Source organism: Rissa tridactyla, chromosome 22, assembly GCF_028500815.1.
Source record: "Rissa tridactyla isolate bRisTri1 chromosome 22, bRisTri1.patW.cur.20221130, whole genome shotgun sequence".
NCBI classification, from domain to species: Eukaryota; Metazoa; Chordata; class Aves; order Charadriiformes; family Laridae; genus Rissa; species Rissa tridactyla.
Genome location: NC_071487.1, coordinates 3,577,310 through 3,596,545, shown reverse-complemented (window position 1 = coordinate 3,596,545; position 19,236 = coordinate 3,577,310). Strand labels below are relative to the sequence as shown.

At 41.8% G+C, this 19,236-nt stretch overlaps 2 protein-coding genes across 8 annotated transcripts in view; both read right to left on the bottom strand.

The window, feature by feature from the left end:
- The window catches only part of TIMM44 (translocase of inner mitochondrial membrane 44), a 28,892-nt gene extending 24,977 nt beyond the window's left edge, over positions 1-3,915 (bottom strand). The window contains exons 1-4 of one of the 3 annotated variants that reach the window (XM_054182071.1): positions 3,845-3,915; positions 1,525-1,632; positions 867-1,037; positions 281-361 (exon numbers count right to left, since the gene is read on the bottom strand). In XM_054182071.1, the coding sequence (XP_054038046.1) occupies positions 281-361; positions 867-1,037; positions 1,525-1,632; positions 3,845-3,871 (387 nt within the window). In that variant the 5' untranslated portion in view covers positions 3,872-3,915. Of the gene's footprint in view, positions 1-280; positions 362-866; positions 1,038-1,524; positions 1,633-2,615; positions 3,235-3,844 lie in introns of those variants that run through there. The other 2 variants (XM_054182072.1, XM_054182070.1) reach the window with 2 other exon arrangements.
- Positions 3,916-5,577: 1,662 nt separating this feature from the next.
- HNRNPM (heterogeneous nuclear ribonucleoprotein M) lies at positions 5,578-18,880 on the bottom strand. Of its 5 annotated transcripts, XM_054181747.1 has the most exons (14): positions 18,747-18,880; positions 18,545-18,662; positions 15,884-16,081; positions 15,344-15,497; positions 14,289-14,338; positions 13,929-13,989; positions 11,813-11,914; positions 11,182-11,226; positions 10,702-10,776; positions 10,125-10,223; positions 8,003-8,056; positions 7,275-7,357; positions 6,920-6,971; positions 5,578-6,020 (listed from the first exon to the last, which is right to left on the bottom strand). In XM_054181747.1, exons 2-14 carry the CDS (start codon positions 18,644-18,646, stop codon positions 5,857-5,859), a joined length of 1,239 nt encoding a protein of 412 aa, XP_054037722.1. In that variant the 5' UTR covers positions 18,647-18,662; positions 18,747-18,880; the 3' UTR covers positions 5,578-5,856. The 5 variants fall into 5 exon arrangements, with proteins under 5 accessions (XP_054037722.1, XP_054037718.1, XP_054037719.1 ...); XM_054181743.1 differs by having other exon boundaries at positions 7,275-8,056; XM_054181744.1 differs by having other exon boundaries at positions 7,275-8,056; positions 18,569-18,662.
- Positions 18,881-19,236: the final 356 nt, after the last annotated feature.

The following is a 19,236-nucleotide window of genomic DNA, read 5'->3' as shown; positions in this document are numbered from 1 at the left end:
ATAATGCAGAACCATAAGGACCGTCTCCAAATCTGAGAGGATTCATTGGATAGTGCCTGTCCGCTGACCGTACACTAACTCAATAAATCTATCATATGCTATTGTGTAATTTTCTTAATGACTCCAGCCTTAAAGATTCAGAACAGTGATCACCTTTGGAATAGCAACCACCTTTCACCCAAGAAAAAAGGGTGTTATAATTCACATGCACACAGAACACATAACCTTAGGGAATGACATAACTGCCTTAGGGAAAGGTTCTTCCATAGCCGCATTTTACCTCTTTAACTGTACCAGTTATTTCTTCAAGTTTCTTTTTAATCACTTCTGAGGTCTTCACTGTTTCAGATTCAATGGTTTTCTGTGGGAAAAAAAAAAAAACCAAACACGCTGCATTTAACCGTGAGGTCAGAAAATACTCAGAGGCAGTTTAGCACAGAGCACGCCCCATTAACACTGTAATTGAGGGCAAAAAGAGCTACACCTTAGGGAGCACGCTACTTCGGTAACCAGCATCAGCACTTCATTTCTGCAAGTAACGCTGTTTATAGTTCTTCAAATAACGCAAAAGAAGTATTAAATTTAACGCTGGCAGTATCTAAATGTCTCATTATTTTATCTGCTCGTTATTTAGGAAATCCAGTGAAGGGTCTGCTGGAAAGATTTTCCACTAAAAAAAAAACCCCAAATCATCCTAAGGCATCCATTTACCAGTCAGCATTTCCAGCCAAGCAGAACTTCTCATAAAAACAGGCATGCTGAACTAAACACTTCATTTGCAGAAAGATTCAGATTTACCTTCAGAGCAGTAATAGCTCAGTGACCGGGCAATGAAAACTTCAAAGGAATTCATGAAGACGACTTACGTATTTCCTCCTCGCTTCTCGAAGCGCATCAGATTCTTCCAGCTTTTTTGCTTCATCTCGGAATTTTTTAATACTTTCTTTCATCTCCTTGTTTTTTGCTAATTCCTGTTTGATGTTCTCCACAAAACCAGATATAAAACCCTTCCTTCCTCCGGAAGAGTAGCATCTAGACTAAAGAAAATCATTACATGTTGTAGAATCCAAAGAGACATTAAATTAAACAAATATCAAAGCCAGCAGGTAGATTTAGTTAAGCCAAGCACGGGGTCACTTCTAATGTATTAAATGTTGTGGAAAACATAAAGCTACCTTGAAAAAGAAGGAGCTTACTGACAGAACAGCCCATCCAACACATTTCTAATGCTCTGTGAAGTACGTCTATATAGCCATTAAAAGATGCTTCTCCAGGAGTTTAACTCTGGAGGTTAGTTCAGGCTTAAACAATGTGGTAGATGAAGGTACCGTAGCACCACTCCTGAACTCTGTCACTCGGACTCAGCTACTACAACACTCCTCGAGTTCGTCATCTTAAAAAGTGGAAACTTGCAACCTGGAACTGGTGCTTCTCAGAAACATACCCACATCTGGTCGATCAGTACTCTAATGGGAAAACGCTTTTGGCCTGAAATAAAAAAAAATAAATCAGCTGCTAACCAACCTGATGGATGTCTAAAACCGGCCTGCTCATCCTGTACACTGTACCCGTGTGGACTGCGGGAACTGGGGATCTCCTGGATATGAGCCATATGCCACTGATGAGACATTTCTGCAAGGCAAAAATAAGATCGGGTTAGCGCACAACACACATGACAGCAGTCTTAAAGAGCCAAGGAAAAAAGGAAAGAATATCGCAAATATTCACCGATCTTCCGGGAACACAGCCTAAGTGCTGCCGAGAAACGCTGCAGGCTGGTTTGGTAAGAGTCACCCATAAAAACTCTGTATGCGTTTGAGCAGCGTTCTATCCACCTACAAGGTTCATTTTGATAAAAGCAAAGTTGCAGCCCAAAACGGGGCAATGCACCTTTCGCAATCACTTGAGAAAACGTACATGGCTTCACAGAATCGTGATTTTATTAAAACAGTGATGCACAAGTAAATCCATCCTTGAGTTGAAACACCTGTTAGTGGTGAGAAGCACATTGTTTTTTCCAGGAAAACTGGCTTCAAATAGAACTTTCTCCCAACCGTGGAAGACAGCCAGGACCCTTCTGTATATATTTGTGCTGCCTGAAGTCAGAGATAAACACCTTTTGTCCCAAGCCACAGAACAGATACATTAGCTCACGGAATGATCACTGAGAAATTCCACTGCAACTTCCCGAGATCACAAGTTGCAAATTCTTGCATCATGTGGCAAATCCTTCGGTCCATCCTCTGACACTGAGAGCAGTCTATGCAGAGCTTGCAGATTCTTGTCTCTACTCCCTTAAAATGGTCTCTCAGCACTGACATAGCTCCTCTTTCCCACATTCTGGGACAAACCTATTCGGCCTATCCTCGGCCTCCAGACAAGCAAAAGCTGCACCTTTTTCCTCAAACTAACCTCCCGTTCTTACCGAGCCGTGCAACCCAAGCTCTTTCTCTGCAAGACCATCTCTCAAACTGCTCCCCCTAAAAAATAAAAAATACCCACAAAACAAAACATGGACAAATAAAACAGGCTTTGCCATTAAAAAACTCTGGAAAATTATTTTTTAAGCTGAGACTATTGTGTCCAAGCTCACAATAATAAGTCCAACTCTTTACCAGGCTCCTTAGACGTTGAAGAGGTTTTGTAAAGAGCAGCACCGTCTGGTCCTGTGGCATCAGTGGCGGCACTGCCAAACACCACGGGCTAAATCCAGACTGAGAAGCAGCAATGGTGTAACTGCCCCACACATCCTGCTGGCCCGAAGACATGCGTTACATTAACTCACTGGTTTCAACACTTCTATTAACTCACACCTTTTAAATTCAGCTCCCTTTTACTTATTACCTCTGTAGGGATAGCTAAGTTCCACTAGCTTAAAGTTTAAAACAAGGCTCTCCACAGCCTATCCTCGAACCTTGCTGCCCAAGCCATCATTAGGGTCAGGCTTTGAAGCAAGCAAGAACAAACTAGAAATTATATGTATAACTCAAAAACGTATATTAACTGTAAGAATGGCATTAAAACCCAGGGCAGACTGCCTGCTGGATTCAACTGATCGCAGCTCTTGACCAAAAGGCATGTTTCTTCCACGCTACTGAGCAGAAATGCTTAATCCGACGTTTAGCTTTGGGCAGAAAAGAAGATCGACCACCTTCAAAGCCTGTCGCACCACAAAGTGGCTTTTAAAGCCAGAACCTTTGCATTTAATTCACACGCATCCATTCACCCACTCGACCCAGGGGAAAAATAATTTAACCCAGGTTTAAATTTAAACCTTGCAAGAGGTCACCAGCAGAGCGGCTCATCACAGAGAGCTCTGGAGGCTCCAAGACCGACCTGGGCCGGACGGGGCCGTCCCTCGCTGAGCTCGGTGGCGGCACAAGCAGGCCCGCTGAAGTGGGGAGAGGAGCCGGGACCCGGCAGCCCGCAGGCAGGGCCAGGGCCGGGGCCGGAGCCGGGCCAGGGTGGGACGGGCCCTCCGCGGTGTCCCCCACCTCAGCGGCCCCGGTATCAGCCCGCCCCGGTGCCTCGGCCGCCTCCCGGTGCCCCGGCCCTTCAGCCATTCCGGTACCGCCGGGCAGAGGTTAGAGGGGAGAGGAGGGAGCCGGCACCGGGCCGCCTCTCCGGGCAGCACCCGCCCGCACCGGGCTCTCTCCGTGCCGGCCCGGCACCACCAAGCCCCGGCGCTCCCCCCTCACGGCACCTCCAGCGCCGGAGGAAGCCGGGCCGCACCTCATGAGTCGGCAGCGGCGGCCCAGCGTTATCTCCCGCCGCTCCCCCTCAGCCCCACGGCGTCTCTGCGGGCCCGGCCCGACTCAGTCCTCGGCTCCCGCCCCCCGCTCACCCGGCAGCCTCCGGCCCCCGCCGCCATCTTCCCAGCCCGGCCCGTGACCTTCGGGCGGCGCCGCGCGCTGACGTCACTGCCGCGCGCCGGCCGGCAGCCACGTGGCCGGGGCGATGGCGGGAAGCGGGCGGGGATTAATTTCCCGCCATTATTTTTCTTTCCTTTTCAAAATTTTTCGGGTTCCTGCGTTGCCTCAAGGACGTTCTCTCCTACCGCAGCTGCACCGACAGCCCCGCCGTGCCCACCCGCCCCAAGGAAACGCCAACAAGGCTTTAACTAACGGTTTTATTGTGAAGCAAAATGCAGCAGAATTGGGTTTTTCAGGTTGTTTTTTTTTCTTCTCTCTCCAAAGTACAAAATAGCAAGTGAAGTACCGGTTCCTCCAGCACAGCAGCATTTCCCGCCCGCCCCCTCCCCAGCAAGGGCTGTGGTGAATGCACCCCACTCACACGTGGCCCCTCACCACATTTTCCACCATGGCAAGGCTGGGCTGAGGTTCCTGCGCTTCCCTTTCAACGGAACTTCATTAATGAATTGCAATATAAAAAAAAAAAAAAGATAACTGAGTTTAAGTCAGCAATTTCATCGCACCACTACTTCCACAGGCGTAAGGGGCTGTCAGAAAGGGCAGGAACCTCTTATTTGAGATTTTCCGGATGGAGAAAGCAAAGGCAAAACTGAAACTCGATGTGTTCTGGAGAGTGCGTTATTGCAAAGCTTATGGGAAAGGGTTAACAGACCAAGACCAAATTATGACTTCTTTTCCCCTTATAGTAGCATTCCATCAGTTTTTAAGAGCCATTTCAAGCTATTTTTCCACATTTCTGACCGCTCTGGCTCTTGCGGCACAACCCAGCAGCACGGTAAAGCAGAGTACAGACAGCGCCAGGCTGCCTTTCATCAGACACATGTGGAATAAGCTAAAGCTTAATAATTACAGTGGATTACACTTCAAACAGCTAGAATATAGTCTAGGTGACAGAGGGAACAGTGGTCCTCACTCTTCACTTGCTCAGTAGCATAGAGATATCAATATATTGAGATAATCGAGGGTCAATCGCTGCCTCTGAGCCAACGCCGTCCTGCTGATGGAATCAAGCCCACCCTCAGAATCTCTTCTTATTTCCCATTACTGTAAGAACAACTTAATTTTGAGGCCACATAGCTCAGGGGCAAGAAATTCTGGTCTTTGGCAGAAAGCTTCAGCTCTCCTGCCACAAGAATTGCCACTCAAAAATAATCACTTTTGCTTTGTGTTATTAAAACTATATTTCTGCAGGAAAAGCTGACATCTGCCTTTCAGCTGGAACCAGTACACCTGCGTGCGTGGCCCCTGCTGAAATGCTCCCCATTGAAAAAAAAAATATCAGGTTTTTAAATCCCTTTTCAGTTCAGGCCTCCAGAATGGCACTGACACAGCTGAAAGTAGAGGATATTTTATTTATTTCTTTTTTAAAATCAGCATTGCCACTGGAGAAAAATTAAGCTATCAGCCTTCTGCTAAGAGTGGTCATGGATTAGGTCTGAATACAGGAAAGGGAAGGCCCACACACCCCGAAGACATTCAAACACTAACACAAATGCACCGTTTTAAAGCCCAATTCATACCGTCATAAACCGACAACCATGAGGAACATTCTTTCTTGACACTTCACAAGAGAATACAAATTCTAGTTTACTGAGCTCAGTTTACAGATAGTTTTGCAAGCATAGGATGGGCTGCCAGTAACGGATGCTGTGACTGAAATCTTTAACTTGCATTTATTATCAAAGTCATACTGTTTACATCTGTAATGTCAACAAGATGCCACAACTACAAAAAAAGATTGTGCACATTGCAGTTTCAATGCAAAAAACAGTAAAATGGAAATCCATTTGTTAAAAAAGTAATTAAAATTACTCCAGAAAGCAACTGAATTGTTTTAACACCTTTACATCCAGTCAAATTAAAATGGTTAACAAGAAAAAATACAAATTCAAAAATCTGGTTTCAGTGTTAAAAAGGCAACTACTTAAGCATTTCTATCAATTCGCACATCAATCTCCCTCCCACGGAGCTGTATCCCATTCATCATACGGCAGGCTCGCTCAGCTACTTCTGGGGACTCAAATCTAACCACACCACAGCCTTTCGACTTCCCATTCTCCATCTTGATATCAGCATACAGCACATGACCTTGAAAAGAAAAGAAAGGGTCTGGTTTAACCTAGCAGGTGCTCCGTAATTCTCTATCAAGTCATAGTCCTCTACCTCAAGACACAGAAAATACACCTTTAGAATCTACCACTACTGTGAAACTTAAAGCTGCGGGAGAGCTTTACCAAATCATTGTTTTAAAAGAAGTGTTCCTGGTTTGAGAGGGGAATTAATTCAAACCATTCCTCTCAATTCTCACTCGAGCAGCAGCACGAGCAGCAGATGAATGGAGGAAAACACAAGTTAACGAGCCCTGTCTAACTTGTGAACACACACTTGGCATCACAACTGATGAGGCTGGGACTTGGTTTTTGCCATCGGACAAGAAGCACGAGATATTAGGGAGCAAGGTCTGAGCACAGCAACGGCTGCCATCAAAAAACATCCTGAAGCTGAACAGCACATTCAACAGTCAGTAGCTGAATTCAGAATATATATTTTATTTTTTGATAATTTAAGGCCAGTTTTCCCAGACAACTATGTTCATTTAGATATAAAGAATCTGTGCAGGTGCTTTTCAGCAGTTCTCAGGACTTCCATATCTTTATTCCTACCTCTTTCTGCAACTCCAAAGAGGCTACATGATAAACCCAGCCCCTGAGTTGGAGAAGGGAACAGATGCTCAAGGAAAAAAAAGCATGTGTTAACTGGGTTATCAACTGGCCAGAATTCATTTCTTTTCAACACTGCAGAACTCTTGCTGGTATATCAGGGATGGTAAACATCCTCACAACACCTGTCAATGTAATGATCTAGTATTTCAGTAAGTCTGAGTGAAATTTTCGTTAAGATACTAGTGTCAGGGACATACAGATCCAGGAGTTACTCTTTTAATTCATATTCATCACTGATAATTACTGAGACTTGAAGTAACTTACCACATTCATTAAATTTATCTTTCAGCATTTTCCATGTAAAATCAAAAGGCAGCTGTGAAAAAGAGAAGAACAGACCATTACTGAGGATCTGCTGAAGAACTTGCAAGTGCTGCCAACTCTTCAAAAACCACATTTTCCACCCGGGGACAGCCACTGTTTGGCATCTTCATTTACAGATGCAGAGCTCTTCTCCCATTAAGGAAATGGCTTCAACTCACAAAAGCCAACCTAACTCCACCTCTGTCAGCATCCAATATTGGATATTCTGACTGAAGTTAACCGAGCACAGATGAGATCAACACATCAGTACCAATTCATTTCAGGAGGAAGGAGAGGTAGGAAGAAGGCTACTCACGTTTCTCACAAATATCTGACAGGCTTTCCTGGCCACCCCAGCTGCAGGTCCTCCAGTTCCTCCAAGGGAGCCTGCAAAATTGCCTGCAAAGTTTCCACGTTCCATGTCCATTGTTCTTTCAAAATTGCTTCCCATTGCAAGTCCCATTCGATCTATGCCTGCTCCCATGCCCTGTCCCATAGCAGGACCCATTCTCTCCATATTAGTGGCTCCAATGCGCTCCAAGCCCATTCTCTCCATGCCAGCAGCACCCATACGATCTATTCCTATTCTTTCCATAGGAGTGGCACCTATGCGATCCAAACCAGCTGGCATTCTCTCTATCACCTGACCCATTCCAGTTCCCATTCCAGCAGGGACCATACGCTCCATCCCTATACCCATCCTATCCATGCCAGAACCCATACGTTCTACACCTGATCCCATTCTGTCCATAGTGGTGCCGACGCGGTCGATGGCAGCACCCATTCTCTCGATACCAAAGCCTATGCCAGACCCCATCCTCTCTATGCCAGACCCCATTCTCTCGATAGCTGGGCCCATCCTCTCGATGTTAGGAGCGATGTGATCTATGCCCAGAGGGGCCATTCGGTCAATTCCTGAACCCATTCGCTCCACATTGGAACTCATGCGATCCAAAACGAGCCCCATCCTGTCTATTTCTGACCCTACTCTCTCCATCCCATGCCCCATCCCAGAAGGTATTCTTTCTATTCCCGAGCCCATACGATCAATGCCAGGTGCCATCCTCTCAATCCCAGGAATGCTGGCATTTCCACCACCTGGAACACAACACAGAGATTATCAGTAATCATACAAGGACACAAAAAAAAGCCCTAATGCATGCTTACACAACTGAAATGCTTTAAACTTCATCATCATTCTGAAAAGTGACTGCAAACTGTGTGCTCTCTTGCTGCAGAATATGAAACAAAGTTTTTATTTCAGATGTTAATAAGAGTACTGTTGATTACGCAGACCATCACGACTACAACACATGATTCAAGGGCGCAGTCATCTCGGACCACATGCTATAGTTGGGATGGAGAAACGTTTATCCTTTCACTAGGAGTTTAATTTCTGTACACACAAATAAAGCCTTCCAAAAAAAAAAAAAACAACCCACACAAAAGGAGAAAATTTTGGAGGCATATGCAAACCTAGGGGAAGATTAGGTGGCAAAAATAGTATTTTAAGTATAATCTTACTGCTCGCTGTAAGATTACTGCTCCTGTGTGGTACACGGGGGATTACACAGCAAGAGTAATAATAATTTAGTAACTGAAATTACGGTTCAAATCCAGATTGCTTGGAAGAGGACTGAAGTCAGATCATCCTTGCCACGCAACTCAGATTGCTTCTGCCAAGCCAGGGAGACTTTTACAAGAAAAGCTTGCCCAAATTTAAGAGCCCTCTTATTGCCAGAGCTCCAAGAAAAAGTACACAAATTTGATGTAAGAACCACAGCACAACGGCCATTATAAAGCCACAACACATGCTTGGCCCTCTAATGTGGAAAGAAATGTAAAAAGGTTGCCTGTGCCATAAGACACAAGCAAGAAGAGGGTTTCGCTATTTGTTTCATAAAATCCCTTGGCTGAGTTGTCCTGACTCTGCTACGGAGTCTTATTTCCTGCAGTGAAAAGGAACAGTTTACACCATTTTGCTCTTGTATGAAGGATTTTAGCTTATCTGTCAATTCAAGTTTAGCACTGCAGCCGGGTAAAAAAAAAATATCTTGAATTTTATACTTATCTGAGGGGAAAAAAGCCTTGAAGGAAGCGTATACTTCAATTATTTATGTATACTTCATGAAGAGAAACAAGATATATAACCCTAAGGTGAGCCTATGCTCAAGAAAACTGAAGCAGCCACATTTACGGATATCTCTCATCCTGCTTCAGTATTTCAAGCTTCAGTAGTATCTTAAATAACACAGAATGGTTTTGGGTTACATGCCATTTGTACTTGTGCAAGCAAGTTGGCTTTTTTTTTTTTTAAATGAAGAAACAACAGCAATAAACATTTAGTATTTCTTCATCTGAAAGCCAGCAGCATTGTGCATTTGTTTTTAGAGTCTTCCAGAAAAGGGCTAATCCTGTGCAGGCAGAGCCAATTCTTGGTTATTAAATGTTGTGATTCAGTCACTAAGCAAATAAAATCAATTATGTAAATTGGGAAGGGGGGGGGGTCTGCCTACTTTGTCTCAGAAATTCTGCAGTTTCAAGTACTTCATTACTGAAATAGTCCAATATTTCCAGAGTCACTGGGCAACTTGTTAGGAAATTAAATGTTATAAAGGCAGCAGGAAGGAGCAGGACTTTGTTTTCACTGAAAAAAGTTTAGTGTCTTACCAGTAGCATTTTAAAAAAACGGACAGCTGCCAGAGAAGCCGACAGTCTAAAATTATTTTTTTCTAGTCTTCTAGTAACCCTTTTTGAGAAGTGTCTTAATGCGTAATATTGCTTATCTATTTAAAGATTATCCCTCTCAAAAATGTTTTTCTTGTATTGTGCTATTAAAAAAAAAGCAATGTGACCACAACTGAATTGCTGCTTTAAGTGTTAAGACTGTGAATGAAGTTTCGAGACACAAGGCAGTGTGTTAAAGACTGTCAGAAGGTTTGCTGTCACATCTGAAATTCCATTACACAGCCCCACAGATCGCTACTAGTGTATCCATTGCCTTCTGTACAGCTCTTAGGAGTCTGAGCAAAACTAAACTATTACAGCAAATATATATATATATGTAAAATATCATCTATTTTGCTATAACAAAACATACACAATTTTTATGTACACTTCAGGTATGAAAAGCAGGTAGTAAAAGTACTTAGCGTAGTGTACTTACCTATTCCTCTCTCCAAGGTCTCTCCAAAACTACGAGACATTCCCATTTCATTTCTTCCAAATTCTCTTTCAAATCCTCCACCCATGGCACGATCCATCTCTGAAAAGATTAAGTTTGAGATGTTCCTTCAGCATGTCTAAATGACTCTTGAGAGAACCTTTTAATACAGGCATAATTTTTAAAGATTAACAGCAAGGCAAGTTTTTTATTACATTCCCCTGATCATTTTATCATGTCTTCTTGGGTCCAAAAACCCAGGGGAAAGCAGGACTTATCGCAATACGGACAAACACATTTGAGGCAGCCACTTTGCTCTGGAGAAGTCTTTCTGGTGAACACAGATAGAGAGCAGTTTATCTCTTTCTAAACTAGTCCTTCAAGACAACCTCAACAAATCACTTGTTTTGTACAGCTCCAAGGCCACAAGTGACTTGTGGTCACCGTGTCAGCTGTAAGCTTTTAATTTTTTCCAATAAAAGCTGAGGAGAGGAAAATGACTAGCCTAAAGAGTCTCTCCAGGGTTACACTTTCAGAGAAGACAAGTCAGGAGTTGGATATACAAAAAAGGAGCACCTACCACTCATTCTGCCCATGTTCATTCCAGCTGGGAAGCGACCAATGTTTTCCATGCCACCGAAAGGACCTTCCATTCCTAAAAGAAAATATTTTTCAGGATTTCTTTAGCAATGCATTTCAACTTAACACTACACTTCACCCACATAAGCCGCTTTCACACAACATTTCCACAGGCACCAAGATAATTCTGTATCACGGATTCACAAAACAAAATTTGGTCAGAATTTGGTCACGCCGTACCTCCTAAAACAAGGGCAGTTTTAACAAGTCACACAACAAAAAAATACATTGGTCATGTTTTAGCTGAGGTATTAACCCTTCCCCATACACCTAAAGCAGTTTTATTAATACTAAAAAAAGAGCAAGTTAGTACTAAATTGATGATTTCAAAGAACACAAATGCCTGCTAGGCATATATGGCTACATTTACATGACTCACAGAAAGCCCAAGCTATATACGTGTCAAAAAACCACAGCTTACCTCCCATTTTATTCATTCCAAAGCCCATGCCTTCCATTCCCATTCCTCAAAATAAAAGAGAAAGCTTTATATAGCAGACGTCATTCTACAAGAGTTCAGCCATTAGACTGGCTGTAGAAATAGAGACCACGCAACATGTCCACTGTTTGGACTGAAGAGCTTACATGTGATAACTCTGAGTAGATTGCAACACTCCTTCTAGAAAATGAAGCAGCAAAGGGGAAAAACCCATAGGCGTTTATAAATTGAAAGCTGAATGTGTGCTACTTTTTAGGTGGCTCTTTAAAACTTGTGCTATTTAAACATGTCCTAAACAAAGATTTGCAAGCCCACTAATAAGTGTTAAAAGTGACAGATGGTTTTCAAAGTTTAATGTATATTTGCAGTGTCTGCTGCTCATGCTCAAGAGTCAGAAAATGAGAGCTGTGCCTTGACCACAGTGAAAAAAAAATGGAGTAGTTGGTTAAATTCAAGTTTCCATTATCAAGCTCATTACTTTGCTCAACAAAAACTCATTTGGCTTTAACACTCCTAATACACTTCAACTTTTTGTGTAGGCAGAACAAAGCTATCTACCTTCTACACAGCTTAAAGCTCTCATGAAACAAAAGCATAGGAGTAATCTTCTTACCTCCAGGTCCCATGTTGCCCATTCCCATGCCTTTGTTTAAATGATTTGCATCAATAGGTTGACCTCCAGGTCCTAATCCCATGCCAATACCACCAAGACCATCTGAAGAAAATATTCAGATATCAAAAAAGCCTTCTTTCCATAGTTTGACAAAACAGCAAGTTTTATTCTTAAGTAATTGACTTCCATTCTCCAAAAAGCTTGCTGTGTTCCCACTTTGGGGTGTGTACTTAAAGCATGAAAATGTATAGTAAATTCAGAGTTGATGTGTTTTGAAATATACTAAAAACTCTCTCAAATATTTTTTTTTTCCTCATAATCCATTTTCCATCTTACTACTGAGAAAACTTGCTTGGTTGGTTGGTTTTAAGCTGACTCCTGAAAAATAACTGGCTAGAACACTGCTTATTTTGTGCAACTCCTCAATCTAAGGAGAATAGAGTGGGCAATTTAGTATTAAGATCTTCTAACCTTTGCACAATATTACCCTTGATTGAGAAATGGCTTATTTCCACCTTTGCCAAGGTTCTTCCCTTGTAGGTAAGAATTTAACCACAAAGTTCAACCTATCATTATGATAGCCACCTATAGAATTCAGAGCACACAGCCAGCCTCTTCTCTGAGCAAACAAAATATATCATTCCCAGGCATAATTTTGAATCTCCCTGTACCCAAATGAATTACGGATTCCCCAGTCCAAAGAAAGAAGAAAGAGCCCTCATATTTTCCTTATAGTCAATCAGGAAGAAAAGAGTTCTCTGCTTGCACTTGCATGAAACAACAGCTTAATGGCATTCTTTGCCTACGAGAAGAGGACTTCCTCATGTACAGCTCAGCATAATAAACACAGCAAGTGTCGAACCTTGTTTTAAAGCAACACAAGATACCCCTTCCCCGCCCCCATAAAGGCCAAGAAACAGGCTTCCGTTTGTATTTATCAAGCTTTATACAAAGGTAATTAAATTGGAACCCAATGACTTTCTCTTGAAAAAAAAAAAGAGAGGCATACCATTATAGAAAGTCAAGGCAGCAATAAAACCCAGTAACAATACTGCTGCTGAGAAAGGCTTTGACAGATACACAGAAAACTGAACTAATTAAGGGATGGACTGATTAATGACCACTAAAATTGTGCAAGTTGGCAGCACGCAACAGGTTTGGCTCCCATGCCTAAGAAAAGAGCAACTGGCTGAATTAACAGTTACATTAACAGCCACGCTTTACATTTTTGCTGTATTTAAACAAATTAAGCCTGTGTTCTCCCACCTCCAGTTCTTCCCTTCCAACCCAGACTCTTCCTGTTCAATACTTTCAGTATCTCATCACAGCCAGGCTGAGGTTGGAAGGGACTTTTGGAGATCATCTGCTCCAACCCCAGGCTCAAGCAGGGCCACACAGAGCTGGGTGCCCAGGACCCATATACAGACAGCTTTTGAGTATCTCCAAGGATGGAGACTCCACAGCCGCTCCGGGCAACCTGTTGTTCCAGTACTCACCCACCCTCGCAGTAATTTATTTCCTTATATTGAGATGGAGTCTCCCGTGTTTCAGTTTCTGCGTACCGCCTCATGCCCTGTCACTGGGCACCACGGAAAAGAGCCTGACTCCCTCTTCTTTATACCCTCCCTTCTGATATTTATATACATTGATAACATCCCCTTTAGAAACCTGAAGACTTGTAAGAGTCTCAGGTCCTCGGTTCAGCCTTTCCAATTGAAGGAAAAACATCAGATACCCAGAATACCATCAGGTAAAAGGAGGCACACTTTTCCCTATTGATTGATTAATTATGTTTCCATTAAATCCCACTATTAACAGTAATTTTACAAGGCATTGGGGTCTTTGAATTGCAATTGAGAGATTTGGAAGCCTTGAGAATGTGAATGGGATAATGCTTATAGACAAGCTCCTAGCTATGAGCTGAAAAAAGTAGCCAAAAAAAAATATAAGACTGAGCAGCTCTTCTTTACTATTTCCCCCTTTGATATTATTCGGACCATTTGGATCCCAGCTTTCCAAAGTTGCAACCAGAGTTGTACTAGGGCTGGGATCGAGTCCCAGTGGCTGAACAGCAAAATAAAAACATAACATGTTCAGTCATGCAGGAGAGACTTACGAGGAAGTTGTTGGGGTCGCTCTGGAGGAAAGAAGTCTCCTTTGGGAAAGGCTCGTTCATCCTAAACACAATTCAATACATTAAAGTTTGTGAGAAAAGAAATTATTCCTTGCCCTTTTTTTTTTTAATTAAGACACAGAAACTTAAAGCTAAAGCAATCTTCACTGTATTTATGATTGGTTTTTAGCAAAATAATCAGAATTAACCTTCCCCAATGCCATGAGTTGACATCACAAGGAATTAGGCAAGTCACACATTCCCCCCTCCCAGTATCTCTGCCCAACCTTGAAACCACACATCATCCAAAATCGGGAGCACAATCACCAGTTCAAAAAGCAGCGAGAATTTGAGCACACTTACCATTTTTACATGCATCGGTCTGTCAAACAGCAGCTGCCCATTAAACATCGCTATCACTTCATTAAGGATCATTGTTCACATACTAGAACCACAAAGTCTTAAAGGTTTAAAGTGCTCTCTGATGCAGAGTGCAAAAACACAGTCAGATTAGCAAAAATATTTCTGCCTTCTCCAAAACTAAAAGTTTTGAATCCAAATAACTGAATATTCAAAGAATGGCTTAAAACACAAGTTAAAAAACAGGTTGAGATTAAGTTCATTAAGAGATCCCTCAAAACGTGACTCCAAACCAGCCTAGGTGTTTAAATGTTTCATCAGTAACTTTAGCCATTTACAACAGGAGAAAATATGTAAGAGTTCTCAACATTTCCAAATCAACAAATAGCCAAATTTTAAAGTACGCCATGCTAATGAATCATGTGAAATCTGTATAAGCCTTCCTCCCACAGGGATTAACTTTAGATGCATGTGCAAATGGAATTAACATCCGTACCAGAAGAAAAACTTGGGGTTTTCCTCCTTTCCATAACATAGCCACAAGCTGAGAGATCACACACATAGCATCTGTACTTCGCTGCTGTTCATTTTGGTTTTTGTGGATGGCTATGTAGCAAACCGTTGCTTGCACAGTGTAAGGATACAGGGAGCAAAAGGAATACACTCGGTCAAGCCATCTCACATTGCAAATGCATCGGTTGCATTCCTTCTTTACCTCCATCACAGGAATTTAAGACAAATATTTTCTCAGAAATTGCATTTTAATACTAGCTACAACCTAGAGACAGAAATTTACTATTTGGGCTAGAGACACATATATCCACACAGGAAAGAGAATCCACTTTATTAACGATCCTCATCAAACAGCACCAATTCTTTCAAGATGGACTTTTTTTTCCTCTTTTTCAGTTTTCCTTATGTTTTCTATCCACTGCAAAGGCTTGACTTACTGTGACATGGCAATATCCTCACTTGTAATACTACAGTTTATATTTTCATCCCGCTTCATTTACCAAATTATTTGCCTACTATTTACCATCATTAATCTTCAAGGATACATATAGCCTGAACAGCCTCTATAGCTTGCTCAAAAGTGACGGTGCCGATCCCACGACTTTTGCCATCTTTATCTTCTAGAATGTCAGCCCGAACCACGACGCCAGCCATGCTGAATACTTCTTTCAGTTTCTTCCAACCAACCTTGTAATCCAACTGGAAGACAAGGGATATTGGAAGTATGAGAAAGATTTCCATCAAAAAAACAGCTTTACATTTCCTTTCCCAATATCAGCAATCTTAAGAAACAAAGGGTCTTCACAAAGATAGGATAAAATTTAAATAGTATAAAGAATGCTACAGTGCTTAATGCAATGTTCTTGGCTTTGTTCAGAAATACAAATTAACAGACACTGTAACATATAGGATACATCTTAATTTACAAATTCACTAGCACAGAGAATCAACAAGACTAGACACAAAATAAGTTACTACTCAGTTTCATTGGAACAGAGCTGAAAGTCTAAGGTTTTTCTTCCAATTCATTAGTTTTAACTCAGTTAAGACCCAGATATTCTGTTCACAGATTACACAGCACTTACATTTGCAACAAAGACAGTGCTTCCAAGTCTCCCTGCCTGTAGGGCATGAATGATCTCGTTGGGTATGTTGGGATTGTTTAGTATACTGGGTGGGATATTGATCATGCCGGGGCCACCTGGGCCTGGACCAATACCCATTCCACCAGCTGCTGCCATCACCTTCTGCATTGCTCTCCTGGCATGCTCGCCGTCGGGATCCTGCCAAAACAGAAACAACGTACTCGGTTCCCTCTGTACTCCACTAAACTCGCAGGCATTTAGCGGTATGACTAAAACAATCATAAGGAGAAGGGATTTCCCTTTCTACAGGGCTGTCTGCTCCCTATAGATTTCCAGCCAACTACTTCACATACCATTGCCATCCACTAATTTATTTTCTTTTAACCGATATGGCAGCACCCTTCAAGCAATGCCTACTCATGCATTTCCCCGGATTCTGAAAGTGTTTATCTATTATTCAATACCAACAATAAACCTCACAGTTACATCAGTCTTTGAAACAGATAAACCCAGAATAGCATTGGAGAGGTTTTGGAAGACAAATGCCAACTAACTCTTGGCATCTTCAAAACAATGCACCAATTCCTTTACCTTGCACTTGGATTTCTTTACAAGACAAGATAAAGCATGTAAAATTTCAAGAAGATTGCTTTATGCAATACTTCTATTTTTTTTACCCCCACACAGCTTTTCTAACCCAAAAAAACCCTTTTAACGTATCCCCCTATTACTACATAATCTCTCATGCTAGAGAACATGAAGCATAGGATGAAGAATTCAAGGAAGGAGATAAGATTAATTATTGTCACTTCACTTTATACTGAAAGTGAAGGTAAGCACCTTCACCATACAAGGTGAACTCATGTTACTCAGGTTGGAAATGTCACACTGTATTCAGTGAGCAAAATGCACCAGCGCTGCAAGGCTGCTGAAGAAAGTGAAATGTCAAATAGAATTAATTAGTCAGAAATACAGATGCTTTAAAAATAAAAGCTATTTGAATTAATTTGAATCTTGATCTGAATTTTAAGACTAAACAATAGCACATTTTGAAAACAGGAGAAAGGTAGCTTTCACATGATTATTTCAACTACAGAAAATTATAGTAGTCTGAGGTGGAGAACACATTAAAGTGAATACAAGTCACTTCTCAATTTAAATTTCCTATTTCACTAGTAAAATAAGGTATTGCTTAAAACAAGATTAGCTCCAATAGAAAGCCAGGAGTGGTTGTCATACAAACTAAAGCCTCCTGATCGGGCAACGAGCTTTATCTATTCTGACGTAGATTTTTAGTATGTCACTGGAAGGCCTTCATGCTCCTCAGCAGTGAGACAGCCAACAAGGAGAGGTACATACCAGACAGCTGGCAAAACTGATGCCGATGGTCATCCACAATAACTTAATTCATGCCACGCAGTCAGACTGGGACTCTTGGCTGGGGGAAGCATTGCTAAAGTCCCTAATACTGATAAAATGCTTCTTCACCAATTTAAGTATCACTTCTGTTCTGTGTCGCACAGGCAGAAATTTTGCAGTATGACAACAGTTTCATGAAGAGCTGGGCAAATTACAACCACTTCTTCTCAAGGACTGGTACCAAAGGGCAACCTGACTTCCAATACTAATGGTATATCATTAACAGGAAAGCTGACCCAGACACGGCCCACTGTCAGTAGCATTTTCTTCCAAGGTCCCCTTAGAGAAGTCAGTACTTGACGACTCCCAGGTGCCACTATGCTTTTCTAACCTTTCATTTCACCTCTTCCTTCCTTTAAAGGGTAGCAAGAGGTCAACAGTGCAAGAAGATGGCTTGCGCCCAGGAGCAGGCTGCTGCTCCCAGAATTCATTACTTACAATAGCTGCGAGATCTGAGAAGTGCTGCCACTTGCTGTCCCCGTCCTTCTTCACAAGTGCTCCTCAGACCACAGCAAGAAGCGGGTCACTAAGGGCAGACCTTCTACACATATTTCCTATCTTATACTCATGCAGAGATCTTTCACTCCTCACCATTAAGTGGGCAGGGCACAACAGAACACAAAGCCTGCTTAGCCAAGAACATAGTGCATGTACCCTAAGGCCAAGAGTCAATGCTAACACTGAAGTAAACCCCTTTTTATTTTTAATTGAACCTTCAATGCAGCTACAGGTTCCAAACTGCTGGAATAAAACTTTAAACTTGCCAATGGTTAAGAATTAACTCACGGTACGGTTGAGCACGTCATACTGGTTGACAACAGCAAAGCCATTAAAATGGAAATAAATCTTTGAAGTATTTCAGAAACCAGCTTATTCCATGGAATTTTTTTTGTAGAATACATTCATCATGATGCAGAATTAAAAGGGAAGTCAGTGAAAAGCAAACAATACTTATGCAGGTTTTTTCTTCAAGTCACTAAACAAGAAAGTATACCTGCAGTTAAAGCCAAACTCTTGCTTTGTCCGAGTTCTGCATTGCTACCATCAGCACCTGGTCTTAAAATCAAGTTCAGTCTTAATAATCACATTCAAACTCGAGTATATGCTGATGGTAATAAAAAAACCTGACTTTTTTTCACCCTGTTTGATGCGTCCTGCCTTTTGTCTATTATTCTTATCTGCAAATGAGTCAGCCATACATCTTGACTAAGAACTACCCCTTCACCTTCAAATTCAACATACTGAAAGAACAGATGCACGTCTTACTTCTTTCACTTTCAATGGTCTTCCACCAAGACTATGCTTGTTCAAAACCTCTGCAGCCTTTTTCATGCTTTCTTCCATCTTGAATTCAACAACACTGTGGGGATACAAGACATCTAAGAACATTGCTTATTTTTAAGAGTTTCCTCATTTCTTGCTATAAATTCATAAGTGAACTTACGCGCATCCCTGATGAGATGATTTCACAGGCGAATAACAGGGAGGAGAGGAGGGAAGAAAGAAGAAATAAAGTAAGTAAAAGCCCAAAACACACAAAATAACTTTTAGTTTTTTTTAAAGTCAAATCACATTAGTTAGCCCTAATAGCAAAAATAAATGTAATCTTACCCAATAAAGCCTTCAATACTTGAATTCCATAATTTCTTACGTGTTAACAGGATTAAACTGTTTCACAAGTTCTAACAACCAGAACTAAGTCCCGATTCTCCAAGAAAAATACCACACGCTTCATGTGACCTGTCCTTCTCTGTCATACAGCGAAACCCTTGCCATATTCTCTCACCCTAAATCCATATCCTTCAGTACAGTTAAGTGTGCTCCTACTACTTTTTTTCCTGCAAGATACTGTCACTGGACTAAAGGACTTAAGTACCTATGAAGGCAATACATTTATGTTTAAGAATTGACTTCTGTTTACTGGCACAGGAAGC

Excerpts from the sequence above, each read along its gene's own strand:
- HNRNPM (XM_054181743.1), bottom strand. The coding sequence starts at position 18,646 with ATGGAAGAAAGCATGAAAAAGGCTGCAGAGGTTTTGAACAAGCATAGT. Across the intron at positions 14,339-15,343 it reads AGAGGCTGTTCAGGCTATAT|CGATGTTTAATGGGCAGCTG; the intron begins GTATCCTTGAAG and ends ATGAAGTGATAG. Across the intron at positions 6,021-6,919 it reads AGATAAATTTAATGAATGTG|GTCATGTGCTGTATGCTGAT; the intron begins GTAAGTTACTTC and ends TTTCTTTTCAAG.